Source organism: Ischnura elegans, chromosome 9 (assembly GCF_921293095.1).
Source record: "Ischnura elegans chromosome 9, ioIscEleg1.1, whole genome shotgun sequence".
Taxonomy (NCBI): domain Eukaryota; kingdom Metazoa; phylum Arthropoda; class Insecta; order Odonata; family Coenagrionidae; genus Ischnura; species Ischnura elegans.
Window position 1 is genome coordinate 26,644,610 of NC_060254.1, and position 17,345 is coordinate 26,661,954.

The 17,345-nt window shown below is 39.0% G+C and overlaps 1 protein-coding gene across 1 annotated transcript in view; it reads left to right on the forward strand.

Moving 5' to 3' along the window:
• Positions 1-17,345, forward strand: part of LOC124165452 (nose resistant to fluoxetine protein 6-like) — an 86,304-nt gene that overhangs the window by 30,612 nt on the left and 38,347 nt on the right. The window contains exons 2-4 of the mRNA XM_046542880.1: positions 1,551-1,661; positions 7,802-8,145; positions 15,844-16,061. Coding sequence (XP_046398836.1) covers positions 1,551-1,661; positions 7,802-8,145; positions 15,844-16,061 — 673 coding nt within the window. The remainder of the gene's footprint in view (positions 1-1,550; positions 1,662-7,801; positions 8,146-15,843; positions 16,062-17,345) is intronic.

The following is a 17,345-nucleotide window of genomic DNA, read 5'->3' on the forward strand; positions in this document are numbered from 1 at the left end:
TGAGAGTGAAAAAGGATTCTGAATTCACGGAGGCGATCGAATTTTGAGGAGCGAAATGAATTATAATTTGCGTTTAAGATGCGGACACGCAGGCTTACTTGAAAATGAAATAAATACAGGAGAGCGCCCATTCTGAAATCAACTTGAGTTAGGTTCAGTTGGTTCCATCAATGATGTTGCTAATGGGCGGAAAATTTGCGAAATTTGCGAATGGCATATAATTCATCGCGAATTTGCGATCTTCAAAATTGACGAGATCTTATTTTGACTGAATCAACCTACCAGCTTATTGAGAAAAAATAATTTAGCTCATTTTTTCAATAGCATAGCCTAAAATAAGAGTCCACATTTAAACAGAGTGGATGCTATAATGTAAGCAATTAAACTGTTGAAGCAGCTTTTCATGATTCTCTTTGTGGTAGTAGTGCCAATCTCTACTGATTATTACTGCCTACTCCTTATAATACCAACATTATTTTACCCACAGTACATTTACCTTCCTGGAACTAAATTTCAATGGCGTGCCAAAGATTTATTACGCTACACTTACTTTTAGCATTCATCTAGCATTATAGCCTTATACTTATTTACTGCTGTAAGCTGTAATTCTTAATTCCCACAAAACATTTTATCAATAGCATAACTTATGCCGGACATCTTCCCTGTAGGATGCCCGGCTTGGTATAGATATTCTAAGCAACAGGAAATACCTAGAATTAGGATTTGCTTGCTTCAATACTAATTTCAAATCATTAAATTCATTGAAAATGATTTAACTTTTAACATCATCATAATGGCCATGCATATTCCTTGATCAAATTTATGAGACCATGAGATAGGCAAATTTCTGTGTTTACAAGAGATTTGTTTACTGTATTGATTTAATTTTTAAAAATTTACTTGATGATCTAAATGTAGAACATTGCCATTTAAATTGCTTTAGGTATGAAAATAACTAACTGCTTTTTTGTACAGGTCCACCGACGCCATCACCGATTCAAAATTATAAGACGGTGTATCTGAGTATGATATTTGAATACATAGATACTTCAGACAAATAGGCTGACCAGGAACTTATGCATAGTGTGCTTCTCCGTGGACTCTAGGAAATTCATATTAATTTATGAATCCGAACATTCCAGCACGATGGAGTTCACTGTGTCCACACTGAAATAATAAGGTATAATTTTCCACAAAATAAATTTTCCGATCCAGGTCTGAGAGTAACAATATCGTCATCCTCCTTAAGAAGATACCGTGTACCTAATATTTTTAAATATGTGTCAATAATATGCAAACTGCGCATCAAATAGCTGTTAATTAGCTTCATATTTTAGTGTAATTGTCTTTTTAAGAGCATCAGATATATTTATTCATTAATCAATATTTTAGAAATTTGGAGGACGATGTTGTGTCACTGAAACCCTGGCCGGAAAAAAAATATTTCGTGGAAAAATCGCACCTTATGATTTTCCATATCAATTTAGATTGTAAAGTACTTCATTAACAAATCACATAAATGCTTGACTAAGGTAAATTTCTTTCCGCAGGGAGATGGAAATCTTATGGAGTGGAGCTGGAGGGCGATGCGCTGCCCTGCGTCGAGGATGTGTCCAGATTCCTGGAGGCCCTAAGGAGAGGAGTCGCGTGGGCCGATATGGGTGAGTACATCCGTATCTGATGGGCGATTACACTTTGATGCCTGCCTACTCCATACCCGCCGGCACCACACGCGCGAACCATACGGGCACCGCCGAAACAGACATCGCCGATTGACTGACTGCCTGCCGCATCTGACCCACTTAATGGCGGGATCCTGAATGGAAAGTTTCACGCATCTTCCGGTTCTGGTTCCTTCAAAAAAACTATGCGCCTAAAAAACCGGTTTCCGAAAAAAAGGAGTCACTGCCGTGATAGTCGGGTTTGGATAAGTCTCGGGCGATACCAAAGTCGTGTGCAAACAATTGAGGGGCGAACCCCGAATCGTGAGTGTAGGGAACAATCGGAGGAATTCATCCTGTCACTTCTTGGTGAGAGTTTTTTATTGCCGAATTTTCCTTTTCCCTCCTCAGTCCGGTTGACTGGTATCCAGGGAAGTAGAAAAAACAAGACTCGAAGCCGCTCCCGAACCAACCAAACGCATTGTCGTTTACCTTCCAAGCCACCCGTGTCCGGACCAGCCCCATGACACTTCCTATCCCACTCCATTGGGAACCCATGGTCTTCTATTGAAGTCGTTTCCTCAGCCTGCCGCACGTTTGCCGGGGCGGCGCCACGTATTCTGGAGGGCAAGAATTAGCGGGTAAGTTAATTTCCGCATTGTTGAGCGCATACTACAGGTGAGTGGAAATAGTCATTTTTGTAATTAATTAAAATTTAGTTTTAATTTATTTTCAAATTTTAGTCTTCTGCATTATTTCCTTATTGTTCTACATTAATATTTCGTGGATATATAACGCGGATTTACTGAAAAAAGGAAAATGCCGTGGACGTGTGTGGTACCGCGTTGCACCACTGGTTATGGCCACAAGACTTCGAGGATTCCGCTTTTTAGAGTCCCCAAGGACCCTGAGAAGCGATGAAATACCTGTACGATTCCTTTTTTTGGTGTGCTAAAGCTCCAAAATTATACATATTTTAAATTACAGGTTCTGCTGTTCCAGTGGTCAATGTCATTCACAGTGGAGGAATGAAGTAACACTGAGAAAATGCAAGATGTGCGATGGCTTTCATCAACTATTCATCATTCTCTCCTACTAAATTGAATCTCTTAGAATGATTAGTAATTAGAAATAGAAAGAATTAATAGAAGTGTTAAATTGTGAGTACTTAAAATTTATTTTTCATGACATTACCTTGCATTGATTGTATAAATAATCTCAGTTTCAATAGCATTGTGTAATCATTCTGGAAATGTAGATTTGATGTGTGTGTACATTATATAAGTTGGAAAAATGTGAATCGTTTTAATTCTTAATACCTCTTTCGATGATTTCTTTTAATGCAGCTGTTATCGATGGTGCATGTAACTCTCATGAAAAGTACATTTACCGCGTACTAGCAGTATTAGCCTGTGGTTTCTGTCGTACTACTCATCTTATTTTTGGGCGAGGGATAATATTTCAGATTTGACAGCACCTGAAAGTGATCAGACATCCGCAAATCCCTCGGATTATATCCATTGCACTGTTTTCGTGGAAGTTTATTCGGAAATTATTTGCAAAATCTCTTTCGTTCTTATCTTTCATATGGTATTTTACTTCCTTAAATCTCAAATTATTCCTTTGGTGAGTAGGCAAGCATCGTTATAAAATAGCCTTTAACGGTAATAATGGTACTTCCGGAAATTATTCACCCTGTTCAACGATTAAATATGCCTATTCTATACCCGCAAAACGTCCCTAGGATAGAATCATTTTTTTAGGTTTGCTGTGCCCTGCCATTATTGTTATCACTTGATCGAGACTCAGGAGATTAAAAACATTAACATACGTCACTTCATAAGAAGTATTTCACTTCGGCCTTGGTAAGAAGCCGTTTGCGTTTTTGATATTATATTTGTTAATAGTGTTTGAAAGCAAGGAATAACATCTATATTCTTATAAGGCCGTGGAAACATGCCGATGGGCTCAGAGGCAATGGTGCGTAGGTACGTAGCTTCTATGACAACTTATATTAACGTTTACCACAAGATAGCTATAAATAATTATTTCCTTAAAAATACCTTTCATCACTACATAAGGTTTTAACTGCTGACAATCTTTCGTTATGGCTGTAACTGATTTTACAAAGGTATGGAAGCAGACGAAGCTGAAATCCAACGCCTTCCATTTGATTAATACTCACGTATGAGAACGATTTCTAGGTATTTTTCGCTATAAGATGTTAAGTGCATATGAACTTGTTAACTAGTAACCACTTTAGATGTGTTTATATTCATTTTTGCCATAAATTAGTTCATAATTACTGAAGTATCGTATACAGATACGTAGGTAACTTGCCCTTCAGGATAGGTGGCGCCCCTACCGGCCTCAACGGGAAACGGCTTCATTAAATGACCATGCCTGAACGGAGAGTGTCCAGACCTTCTCATATTCTAAGACCGTGGTCCGGACGAACTATCACGGTCAACGCACAAACAGCGAAAGAAATCATGCGGCCGTTTCTTCAAAATTCGTACATCAGCATTAATTTTGTAACGCTGCAATGTTAACATTATTTCCTCATCCACAACAATTAATGTAAAGCTTGAATCACACGATCATTTTTTTCGTCGCGAAAAGCGATCGCTCTAGTGATCATTTTTTCTGAATCACACGGTCCCTCCCGCCGTCGGCTTTCGCATCACTTTCAATATCACAGCTCGTTGTCATGGGACCCACATAACGAAAATATACAGCGTGTTTGTTTATCTATGTCGTTCCCACGATTGTCAAACGTTGCGCTGTAATCGCTCCATACGGGCATGCGTTCCTATTGGCTGATACAGGGTTTTAGGGACGGTTTTAGCGACGGAAAAAGCGACCGGACGAGTGATGAAAAATAGCGATGTGAATCCTCATCACGATCACGAAAAACAATTGCCGGCGACGATCATTTGCGAGTGATCACTCTAGTGATCGCGATGGTGATCACTTTTCGCGACGAAAAAAATGATCATGTGATTCAGGCTTAAGTTTTCTCTACATTATTTCACTGTTGTTAAATTTATTTCTGGAGACGTTGAATTTTTTTCTTTAAATCGTTCGTCTTTCCAATGATATATGTTACTCCCGTATTTTGGGGAAGGTTTATAAAAGGATACGTCATTTCATTCATTAATTTGGAGTGCTCAATTCCTAAGATTGGTACACTGATACTGTCATTTCTCGCTCCCTATGTCAGTTCTTTTCATTTCTCTGATGCTGTTCTTCCCTGCGCCCCCTATAATATGCCCCATTTGCTTATCTTTTGGCATTCTTCTGGGGACTTTTCTTTCAAATGTTCCCTTCATTATATTTCTTACGTAAACACTGAGTCCAGTTATGACATATGCTGTCCTCCGGATCCTTCTCTAACGTATGTTGCTTCTACATTCCCTCTCATCTCCTTTTATTATGCATACCACCTCGTTTCTCACCCGACGTATTTTTGTATGTAGCATTTTTGCTCAAATATTTTAATTATGAATTAATAAAATTCCATCAAATGGCATAGGTTATTTAATACTCTGTAGTGGGAAAAATAAGCGAATATATCGCGTAATTTGTGAGACATCACACGCCAACATCTACGCTGAAACGCAGTTAAATATTTATGACAAAAAATAACTTGTATTTACATCTGACAGTGAGCGTAAGAGGACTTCAAGTTGTATGTAGTTGAAATTGGGCAGATAATGTCCTACTTGAAGTATTATGTATAAGTATGTTCCTCATGTTCATTCAAATATCGCGATTCCTTTTTTAATTGAAATTCCAAGATATGCACCGCACAAAGAAATTTGCAGAAAAAAAACAGCAAGTTAACACTCGACATCCTTTTCCTCGTATGTATACAATGCTGAGTATGTGACTTGGAGACTTCAACGCCGAAGATTACATCAACGACTCGTAGTCTCAACGTTCGAAGATAATATATGTAACATATACGAAGATATATAACATTTATTGGTACTGTAGGTATTAGCAAAAGAGAGATATGTACTATATATGCTTGCAACACAATGTAATTTCCGCTGTTTAAAACACAGTAATAATATATGTTATAATATATATAAGCTGCCTTTAGTACTTGGTGACCACCACAGACTTACTAAATTTCCGATTATACGCGGGGATGCCGACTTACAAAAAATATTGGGGGCGCAAACCGGGGTTCTTTCCCCGGGAAATTTTATAAGCAGTGAGTTTTAAGTTTTTTAAGCATTTTAGAAGAGTCATATGACCAACATTAGAACCCTGATAACTCGAATCTCAATATCTGGACACTCCGGGGTAAATCGAAAAGCCTGACACATTTTTCCTCTCACCCATAACGAATTTTAGAGGGGCCTCGGCACCCCTCAGGCCCAATTACACAGCACGGTTAATATGGGTTTTAAGGATATTAACTATACGCCTAATATACTAATTTAACTTTACGCCGTAGCTTAATTCGAAACAAACATAAGAAGTATTTTTTTCATTTCTGATGATTCCACGCAATCCAAAATCAATTTAATATAATTGTGTAATATCATAGAATCAGTAGCACATGTTGTCACGGCAAGGCTCCTCGTGGGAAGATGTGAGGTTTGTTGGTGATTTGGGATTAAGGTTCTCCCTTGGGAACATAGCTCGAATTGGACGATCCCGCGCTGTGAACTCTTAACTCCAGTCTTCATCTCACCTTAGAATCATGCTTCTTCTTTACCATTAACTTTCTATTGAAAACAACAATAAAAATTAACCATTTAAGAATAAGTAAGTTATCACCGCGGCTAGTCCCGGTATACTTTGAACTTAAGAATTATTTTATTTGCTCGGAAAGATTTATAAATGTCCTCAGTTTAGGATATCCTCTTTTCAATTTGAAACGAAATTAAAACATAATATACACAGGGTATTAATATATCTAAGCAAAAAACCGCAAAGGCACTGCGTATTTTCAGCCAGTTTGCTTACGAAATGTGTCTATTTCCCAATTTGAAACCGTGGATGACAGAAATATGCGCTCATCTGGCTGGGACTAAATTAATTAATCAATGCCGCGACTTTCACCGAAGAGGAAATCCATTAAACGAACCTGGCGCCCGAAAGCGGAAGGAGAGCGATTGGTGAGTCAGAGGCGGGAGGGAGGGACAGAATTTGGGCGTGAACGGCGACGCGATATTTCATTGCCTCCGCGGGACGTCTTCTTAAGGTCGCTTTACGCGGTGAACTTTCATTCGAAAGATCACTCGAATGATCTTGCGAATGACCATCATTCACCGTGTATATCATACTCAGTGCCCACTTAAGTTTATCACCCACCAAAGGGGCACTGAAAGCTTCCGACCCAGTAATTTTTAGACGAGTATTGCATAAGCTTTTAATCGACGTATTTGATATTGCTTTTGAGAATTGGTGCTGTTAATGAGTGCCAAATATCAAATGGACGTATAGGATGAGAAAAGAGACGGTGCACCGAAGATATTCATCATATCCACCTTGACATCTTCTGAATCTCACTTACAGATGAAAAGATAGGTTATTTTCTATGTAATATTTTACTACGTCTCACTGTGGGTTAGGCTTATAATGTTTCGTGAAGTTGAAATATTTATTTTATTTGTTTATTTTCAACTTCCCCGTAAACAAATTACGGGGTGGGCTGAAGCCACCAAACTCCCCTCCCCCGGCCGAAAACTAAGATTCTTCCTTAAGTTCACTATTTGAACTGTACTGACCCTCTTGCTGAACAGATTTCATAAATAAAATTTGTAAAAGAGGGTTGATTGGCATAATTAATTAGTCTCCTCCCATGAAATACAACCTTAAATAGAAGTAATACTGTCATGTGGAATGTAATGACCGAACTTCTAACGCCATTTCCATTCACTCACACACACTCATTGTTTCAACCCGAGTGTTGGTTTGGATAGCTGAGGGTAAAGCTCACCTCGAACAAGCCACATGCCACTTCGTTCTTCGAGGATACTGCTAAAGGGTATCTGAGGGCTGCTTAGGAATCGAACTCTACACCCCTAGACAGCAGCCAAGAGCTCTATACGCTAAGCTTCCACGATCCTTGCCATACCATTCAGTCTTCCTCATATTTCCATTTTCTCTTCCATTGCCAGTGTACGATTCTAGCGGAAGGTACTCATCGCAGTTCCTTTTCGGCAACGATTATTGGTTGGGGTCAACGACGCAGTGCCAGGGGCTGGACAAAGCCGCGATGGCTGCTGAGAGGAGCAGGCTGGAGGCTGGGTCGCCAGTGGAAGGCGAGGGCACAGCCGAGACCTCCGGGAGGGTGACGCCCGCTGATCCGTTTGCCAAGAGCGTGGCCAAGCGGGAGAACGACCCGCAGCGATCCGCCGCTGTGACCTCCGACCTGCCATTGGACGGGAAGGTGCCGCCCTACCGGTTGCGGTTCTTCGTCGTCACGGTGGAGGTGGAGCTACCGGCCGAGTTATCGCCGAAGGTAACGCGACCACGATCCGTTTTCTCTCGGAGAGGGTACAGCAGTGGCTTAGCCAGGGATTTCGTTCGGGGGGTGCCCAATACCAGGGGGGAAATTTTTTTAAAACAGGGTACTAATTGTAAGTAGAGGGTTTTAAACTAATTTTAACACTTTTCATAATCGAAAAAACTTCATTTGTTAATGAAGTATTTCGTAAATTCATGATTTTTCAATACTTTGTTATCTTGTATGCAGGAAAATAATTTTGTTTTTTATATTTCGGGGGGGTCCGGACCCCCCCCTGGCTACACCACTGGGGTACAGATCAGAAATATCCACACAGAAAGAACACAATTTTATTTGTAAAAGTATTGCTAGTGAAAAAAACTTTATGGGCTATGTCGCCACGTCAATTTTCTGGTGGCCCTGTTTCCCGACCGATGCTGGTCGTTTTTTCAAGGGAATCCGAGAGATTCAAGAGTGTTTCGCTGTTTAGTTTTAAAAAGTTAGAAAGCGATATCACGAATGCTTTCTTTCACTTTTGTAAGGGAGAACTTTGCCTTTTGGAGACCTTTGACCTCGAAAAAGCGACCAGCATCGGTCGAGAAACATTGGGGCGATCCCGAAAATTGACGCGGCGACATAGCTCAGAAAGTTTTTTTTAACTAACATGACGGCTAGGTATCCGCGAAAGTTTTCACGAAGAATTTAAAAAAAAAGTAGTTGATTTACCGCAAATTCGGCGAAGGAAATGAAAAATGTGAAGTGATACCAGACATAATGGGTTGTTATGCGGAATGCCTAAGACAGTAATTTGTTGGTCATTCTCACGGATCACAACACCATAAATTTCTTTGCATAAACTTCGTAAATATAATATTGAACGTTATACTCATCATGTCAAAATTGATTAAGTTTTAATGATTTTTTTTCTATGAAGGTGTTTGTTTCCAAAGACAACTCGAATGCTCGCAAAACTTTTAACTTTAGGGACCGGGAGGCCAGGTGCGCAGCTAGGAATTAAGGCTAAGGGGGAGCTTTGGAGCAACTGTTACTGGGGGGTATGGAATACGGGAGGTGCCGGTTCCCACCGCCCAGAAAATTTTTAGCATAAATGTTTCATAATGGTGAGTTTTACGGCTTTATGAGGGATATTTTATTAATCCTTACACTATTCTACAAGTAATATGTATCCTATTAAGTAAAATGAATTAAATTTTAAGATAAAAAATTTCTCTGGGTTCTGAGGGGAGTTTTATCCCCCAACATCCCCTCGCTGCGCCACTGCGGGAGACAGAGTATAACCCTATATTAATATTACCCTATTTTGAAAATAATTCGGAACTAAGACGCTGATACCATACATATTGTCTATTTTTTACCATATGACTTGTCAATTTTTTTCATTTCTTGCAGATTTGTTATCGAGCAAAAAACTACAACTTTTATTAATGTGAAAGATATGGCTTATTCAACTCTTTTCGTTCCTTATGTTCCGGGTATTTTCATGCAAATGTTTGCTCTGTTGATGGATCTAAAAATTAACCTTAAATAACGTGCGTCACTGACTCTCATTGTCGTTGAAACATCATTTCCTAATTTTGTTCTCCAGTGGTGCGATTTAGGAAACTGGTTGACTATATCGCACCGTTTGCAGAGGTTTGACATTGAATTTTATACATGTGTTTAGCTTGGAGTTAATTGTCCCCAAAAATTGTGAGAGAAGTAGACATTTCTTCTCGTAGTAAGCAGCATTAAAAACTTATTGCGTCACTTATTTTTGAGCTAATTCTTTTTTTTCCTAAATTGGCGCGATTTAGGCAACCTTCCCCTACACGTCGAAATAAAAACGGAGGCTATGTGCTAGCATTTTTTTTAGTATATAAGAATTGATACATATACTGATAAAATACACCACTTTCCCGCATCATACAAATTTAATTCCGAAAAAGTAATTTTTCGGCCCATTCTAGGATCTTCTAGTGCCGCTTTGGTAGTGCCTTTTCTTATTTTTCCACTTGACTCTCAGGAAAGTTGGTCCCTCCTATACAAAGCCCCCCTTCCAACAGAATGAATAGAACTCGCCGAAAAATTCTTTGGGATTAATTCATTATCCTCCGTAATAGCGTAAAAGAAGGTGTACTTTGACAATACATATGTATCTAGCAGTGTACTCCATCTAATTGAATAATGAAGTACATTTAAAATACACTTCCTACATAAGGGTCAGTGATGTGAAATGTCTCCGTACTGGAAATTATAAATTACAAATACTTTTAACGAGCGAGTTTCAAAACATGTCATTTGCAGATAGATGAGCCGAAGATGGCACATATTTTTAAATCCCAGGTTTTAAATAAACCACCAAAAACTCCTTAGCATTTTCAGTAAAAAACACTTAAAAATGTGCGAAAGTAAAATATGCTATGATATTTCTCGAAACCCATCCCAGTAGAATCTAAAAATTTGATTAGCATTGAGTAATGTCAGCAAGATACTATTTAAAGGCAAAAGATAAGAGGACATTCAGATGCCCGTAAAATGTTAGAAGGAGCGACAACCAGAGATGTTTATAGAAATGAGGAAAAATATGGCGTATTTTTCGGAGAGGAGGTGGTTATCCAAGGACCCCCACAGTGAAGTGGTCAAAGGTCTCCAAAAAGTAAAAACCTCCCTTTAAAAAGTGAAAAAAAAAACATTCATGAGATCGCTATTTAACTATCTAAACTAAAAGGTTCAATTTGCAATTCGAAGCCACGGTTTATGAAGTTATTCTGGTGTGCAAGGAAACATGCCCGAAATTTATTCTTGTTTACCATAAAAGCTAACAACAACAAGTCTTTAATCACGAAACAAATTCTCAAAAAATTTCCTGTGGCTAAGAACTATTCAAACCGTATCTTGAATTTAAAAACCAATCACTCACAAGAAGGGGCGGATCCAGGATTTTTTCTGGGGGGAGGGCACAAGGATACCTCGTAATACAAAACGAACGCAATGATAATGGGACCGTATTAAAAACCTTGCATATTTTTTAAGGGTCTCGAGGGGGTACGTGCCCCCGTTTTCCCCCCTTTTAGATCCACCTATGCTCACAAGGAACTTGGAAGCACGGGACTGTCGGCACAAATGCATTATTTAAGTTCTGGGATTGACCCAGGGCTCTCGCATGGGTGGGGGTCCTGACGTGGATTTCATAAGGGGAGCCCACCCGTCATGGCAAGTTCACAGCGGTATATTTTGTGAAAATAGCCTGCGTAGATCTAAGGATGAAAAAAAGTTGGTTGGAAATCGATTTTTCGAGTTGGATTTTTAATCGAAATGAAAATCTCGAATTTTCGACAAAAATCGAAATTTGAACCAGAAGATCAATTTATCGAAAAAATCGACGGTTCTTAGGAAGGAACACCGTTTGTACAAAAACATGTTAATTATTCATTCTAAAAACACTCGAAATATATATTTGCGTGGTATTAAAAATCTATATGATATGTATAGGTATATGCTTTAAGTATTATTAGAAAAAATCACATTGCACGCACTGAAAATTTTTGGGATCACCGTTTGGAACTATTTCAATTGACTAAAATTTTTAAGGAAGTTCAACTGATTGAGATGCTTTCTTGATGATCGAGAGCGTGCTTTTCCAGTTTTACCGGTCTTCGGGAAAAGCTTTTCCCATGGGACGGATGTGGTTGTCATTGGCTCGTATTGATGGTGCTGGGATAAAACGAAATTTTCAGGATCGAAGTTAAAAAATCGAGCTTGGATCGAAACTCGAATACCATGGCTCAATCTCGATTTCTTCGATCTTTCACTATTATTTTAATCGAAATCGACTTTTTCATCATTATGTAGATCCTCATTTTGGGGTAGGGGTCCTCCCACATAATACCCGACGATATTTTATAATTAAACATATGAAATAAGCTTAAATATGAGGGAGTAATCCTGTATGACTCGGCCATCCGCTCGCACATGATTCCCCAAGCTAACTCAGCCAACAGTACTTATTTTCTCAAGCCTATGATTCGCCCCCCCTTATTGAAGCCCCTGTTCTCTTAGTATTTGGGAAATATTTTGTCTGTGCAGGGAAAAGCTCTCGAAAAAATGGGTAACAATGTTCGAGTACAGGTCAAAGCTAATTAATTCGTCCTTAGTGGGTTATACTATACTAGGGGAGAGTTTCCTTAATCGAACCGCTTCCTAAATCGCACTACCACCCTAGAAACCAACGTATTAGATATATAAGCAATATAATGGCTGCATTTGGAACTTCCTGCATCACCAAGCACACCACACTTCGATTGTGGCCATTAGTGTAGTGGCAAGTCAAACAGGTTGTATTTACATAGTTTTAGCTACATGTCATATTTTTGAAGTCTATTGTTTTTCATTTAGTGCCATGAACAGCGTGGTAGGATCACGTGTTTAGGCAGTGGAAATGATTCCACATAAAATAGCGGTCGCTCCCGAATTGCACCACGTCTCTCTACGCCTGTGCAATGTAAAAAGTCTCTAAAAAGTGGCCGTGAAAAGACTATTCTAAAGCATAAATACTTCTACAAAAGACTCATCAATTTTTTTTCATTTATTGCAGATTTGTTATCAAGCAAAAACTACATCTTTTAATAATGTGAAAGATAAGACTTATTTAACTCTTTTCGTTCCTTATGTTACGGGTATTTTCATGCAAATGTTTGCTCTGTTGATGGATCTAAAAATTAACCTTAAATAACGTGCGTCTCTGCCTCTCATTGTCGTTGAAACATCATTTCCTAATTTTGGTCTCCAGTGGTGCGATGTAGGAAACTGGTTGCCTATATCGCACCGTTTGCAGAGGTTTGAAATTGAATTTTTATACACGTGTTTAGCTTGGAATTAACAGTCCCCAAAAATTGTGAGAGAAGCAGACACTTCTCTTCATAGTAAGCAGCATTAAATACTTATTTTGCGTCACTTATTTTTGAGTTAATTCGTTTTTTTCCAAAATTGGCGCGATTTAGGCAACCTTCCCCTATACGTCGATATAAAAACGGAGGCTATGTGCTAGCATTTTTTTTAGTATTTAAGAATTGATATATTTCAGGGTGACATGGAAAGCAACATATTAGGATCTCACTGTTTCACGGTCCGACAGCAACGATAAAGACACTTTGACACTTTGAGACACTTTGCTGATATTTAGGTATAGGAATTCGTTTTTTCTCCCAACAATAAAGGGCTCAGGTGAATGATATGCGTAACTCGGTTGGCGCACCTCCTATTTTCTTCATTTTATTGCTAACGGCTGGAGTCACACACCAATTGAGGTGGCCAACGAGATGTTCTTTAAAATAGATGCAATGTTTTTTTTTTGTTATATCGGGGAACTCCGCACTCACTTATGTCTACACTGCGATTTTTTTCTTTAAAAAATTAATTGAGGGTGTTAAATAAAAAAAGAAAAAATTCACTAACGTGTTTTTTCTACCTTCAGAGTCGGTACGGTGTGTCGGAGAAAGTTGAAAGAAAAGACGCGAAATGTTCACCTTGATTCACGGATCACCTGACGGGTATTTCCGGGGCGGCGGTAGGCTCCTGGTTTGGGCGAAATTTTCATTTTTATGACTTCGAGGTTCGCGGGTTGCCCAATTATAATCCAGCAATTAAGTCGCAAAAATCTACAGCCACGCATTCCATCCCCCAACAAGTAATTAGATTAGACGATAATTGCTCATTAAGATAGCAAATTATCGCCATTATGAAGAAAGTCCGAAGTCATCTACATAATACCCTGCGAGCCACCTCTAAGGTGTCTGGCAAGGGGTGATCAATCACCAGCATTCAGCAAGAAATAGGAGTCCTACATACACACCACACGGACATGAAAATGTTACGCATTATAAAAAATTATACTTCCACATTCATGCAAAGGCAAAAGTTGTCACCTTCTCATGAAGGCATATCTGCCTATGAAGATAGAACATGCTGTTAAGACCGTTTTACACGGGGCACGGAATTGCGTAGGTTAGAGCTGCATTTATTTCTAAAATGGCGTGGAATTGCGCGAATGCATGAACGACATTAGAGCAGGGGCTCTTTTGCCGTCTCGCATCCACGCCATCTCGAATGTGTTCTAGCAATTCGCCGCTTTACACGACGCAATTTTGATTGCGCCTTCGCACGTACGTCAGATTGTAATTCCGTGTACTGTGTAAAACGGCCTTTAGAAATACTGGGAAAATTCAGAAACATGCATCATGGAATGCATAAGTTTGTAGGATACATTACAGGGCAACTAACCTATTCTAAGTCCTTACGTTACCATAATAGTCTCTTATGGATAGCCGAAAAACGACATCCTAACACTATCTGTTCTACAGTTTATCTCTCTTACTTTATTTTCATTATGTGATTTACCGCAGTATGTTGGCGTTTGTAAGATACGGCTAACTTCGTCGGAAAAAATGCTCTAGAATTTACATATTAGGCCATCTGACTGCTTTTACGATGAGATTGTTGGATTACTTCCAACGAGGCTCCTCGCTAAAAGCTAAGAGAAAACATGAGGATGCTGAATCCCAGGAGAGTGTTCGGACTTTCTATATCAATTAAATATTTTCAAAATTGAGGAATGCGACCCATTAAAGGCAGAGTCTTGGATTATCGCTTCCATACAAGTGGCAAAAATTTCTCTCATTATCCTTTGACATAACCTTGGGACAGTTTGTCAGTCAGCTATCAGCTTGGGATTCATGGGCTTAACCTTGGGCAGTCAAATACTTAAAAACAAAAGTGGAATAGAAAAATATATATTTCCGAACTACGGACATTGAATTCAATAACGTAGCTACCTCTTCAGTTAACTATATTAAATGTTTTATCCCAATGTCAAGTTTCTCAAAACAAGAACGGGATAGAAATGTATATTTTCCGTGCTACAGACGTTGAATTTCGTACCGTAGCTGCCACTTCAGTTCAGGGGCGCAGCTAGGAATTAAGGCTTGGGGGGGTGGGGGGGGGGGGGGGGTAGGTGCAACTAATACCGGGGTGTGTGAGGATATGGTATACCCACCAGGATAAGCAGTAGGTGCGAGATTAATATATTGCGGAGTTTTGTGATAATTAGCTCAAAATGGTGAGTTTTACGGCTTTCTGAGGGATATTTTATTAACATTTACACTATTCCGTAAGTAATATTAATCCAATTAAGTGAAATGGATTAAACTTTCAAAAATTTCTGAGCTCTGGGGGGGGGGGGGGGGTTTCATCCCCCAAAACCCCCCCTCGCTGCGCCACTGATGCATTCAATTCATTAAGTTAATCCCATGCACTGATAATGGGACTGATTAATGCATACTGAGGATATATGAAATATCATTAATTTCGACGTGTTCCTCTCCCTACATTCACCTCCATTTCCAAAACTTGTATCCTAAACAAGATAAAATTTTTGGAAACAGGATACCCACCAGGATAAGCCGTAGGTGCGAGATCAATAAATTACGGAATTTTAAGATAAATGGTTCAAAATGTCGAGCTTTACGGCTTTCTGAGGGATATTTTATTAATCCTTACACTATTCTGTTAGTTATATGAATGCAATTAAGTAAAATGGATTAAACTTATAAATTTCTATAAGCTCTGGGGAGTGGGGGTTAATCCCCTAAACCCCCCCCCCTCGCTGCGCCGTTGCTTCAATTGACTATTTAGTGTTTGTTTTTTCATCGCATCCAGGCCCGTCCACTTCGCTTAGGGGTTTGTATGCCTCGCTCCTGTAGCACTTCAGCCGTCTCGAGTCTCATGGCCCTGTCTGCCGCGGACCGAGATGGCGTCACCCTGGCCGTACCAAAGGGTTCGCCGGTCCACAGGGGACGATCGGTCAAAGTGTTACGAGTGCGGCCTGTCCCCGGAGACTACGAATGGTCCAAGGACCCCAAAACATTCATCATCGCGTAAGTATCATAACCGCCGCCCCTCATATTATTACAATAGGGTAGTTTCCTTCATCAAAGAAAACGAAATGCATTGATTGCGATTCATTACCCACCATTAGTGTACTCATAATACACAAATTATTTGGTTTTAGAAATCCCAGTTTAGACGAATGGCGATGGTCAATTTTAACCTCATTTGACAAAGGCCAGATTGGCGCCCATGCAATTCCACTCCACGTGACGTCACAGGGACCTAGTTTCTATACGAGTAGATAGGAGTTTGTTCTTCAGTACTCCATGGAAACCTACCTTAATCGGTAGAATACTATTAAAAAAGATTTGTTGCTGCTTTAACTGCTTATTTTTTCTTTTCAAATATAAAATATAAATCTATTTTTTAACGATAACTCCTTCAATTTTATTCTAATTTACTTTCATTATTGCTAATTTGAAAGTTCTTTATATCCACTATAAAATCCATAAATTTAAGACAAACACGACTACTTATTCTTATTTAATTAAATTTCCAACTCACAGTGAATACAAACTCACTTGTCAACTCCCAATCATAGTCATGATCATTATTTGTAATAATTATCCCTGTTTTTCGTGGAAATATGCTCTGGTTAAATTTCAGAGAAAGATGGGAGAATTTTTAGCTAAATGCAGGGCAAAAAAATAACAAATACAAAGCTTTGAAAAAAATACAATGAAAGAATTATGAACTTCATTTATTCAGCCATGCGGAAAAAATCACTGCACTCCTTTTTATTGCAGTTACTTTATAAATAAATAAAAAATGAAACTAATGCGCTGAACTTAATTTTTAGCTTAGTAGACTGGACTTTAATGAAAATTAGATCGAAATATTTCTCGTAGTTTACCGGCTAGTATCCTAACACCTTCCGCCATATGCCCATCAAGGCGGCTTTGAGGCGGGCAGAAGGTGGATAAACATATATCATTCGGCTAGAGGCATTTAAGGCATGGTTATTAAATCGCGGAGATGATTACGGAATTGTCTGCCTTGGTGCCTCGCATAGCAACCTAAACTTTCCCCATGGTTACGCCATTTGCTTGGAGTCATACGCACTAGACAATTCAGCCTTTAAATACAAAGCTCCCTTCAATAGAAGAATTTAAAGCTCGCCTGGAGGAATAAAAACGAATCAATAATATTTTTTATTACAATTAAAAAGCAATCTGGCTCCATTTCGCAGAAGAATTCATTATTTTATCAACAAATGAAATAGGTGAAGTTCATTATTTGATTGACTACATTGTTATTATTATTTTTATTAT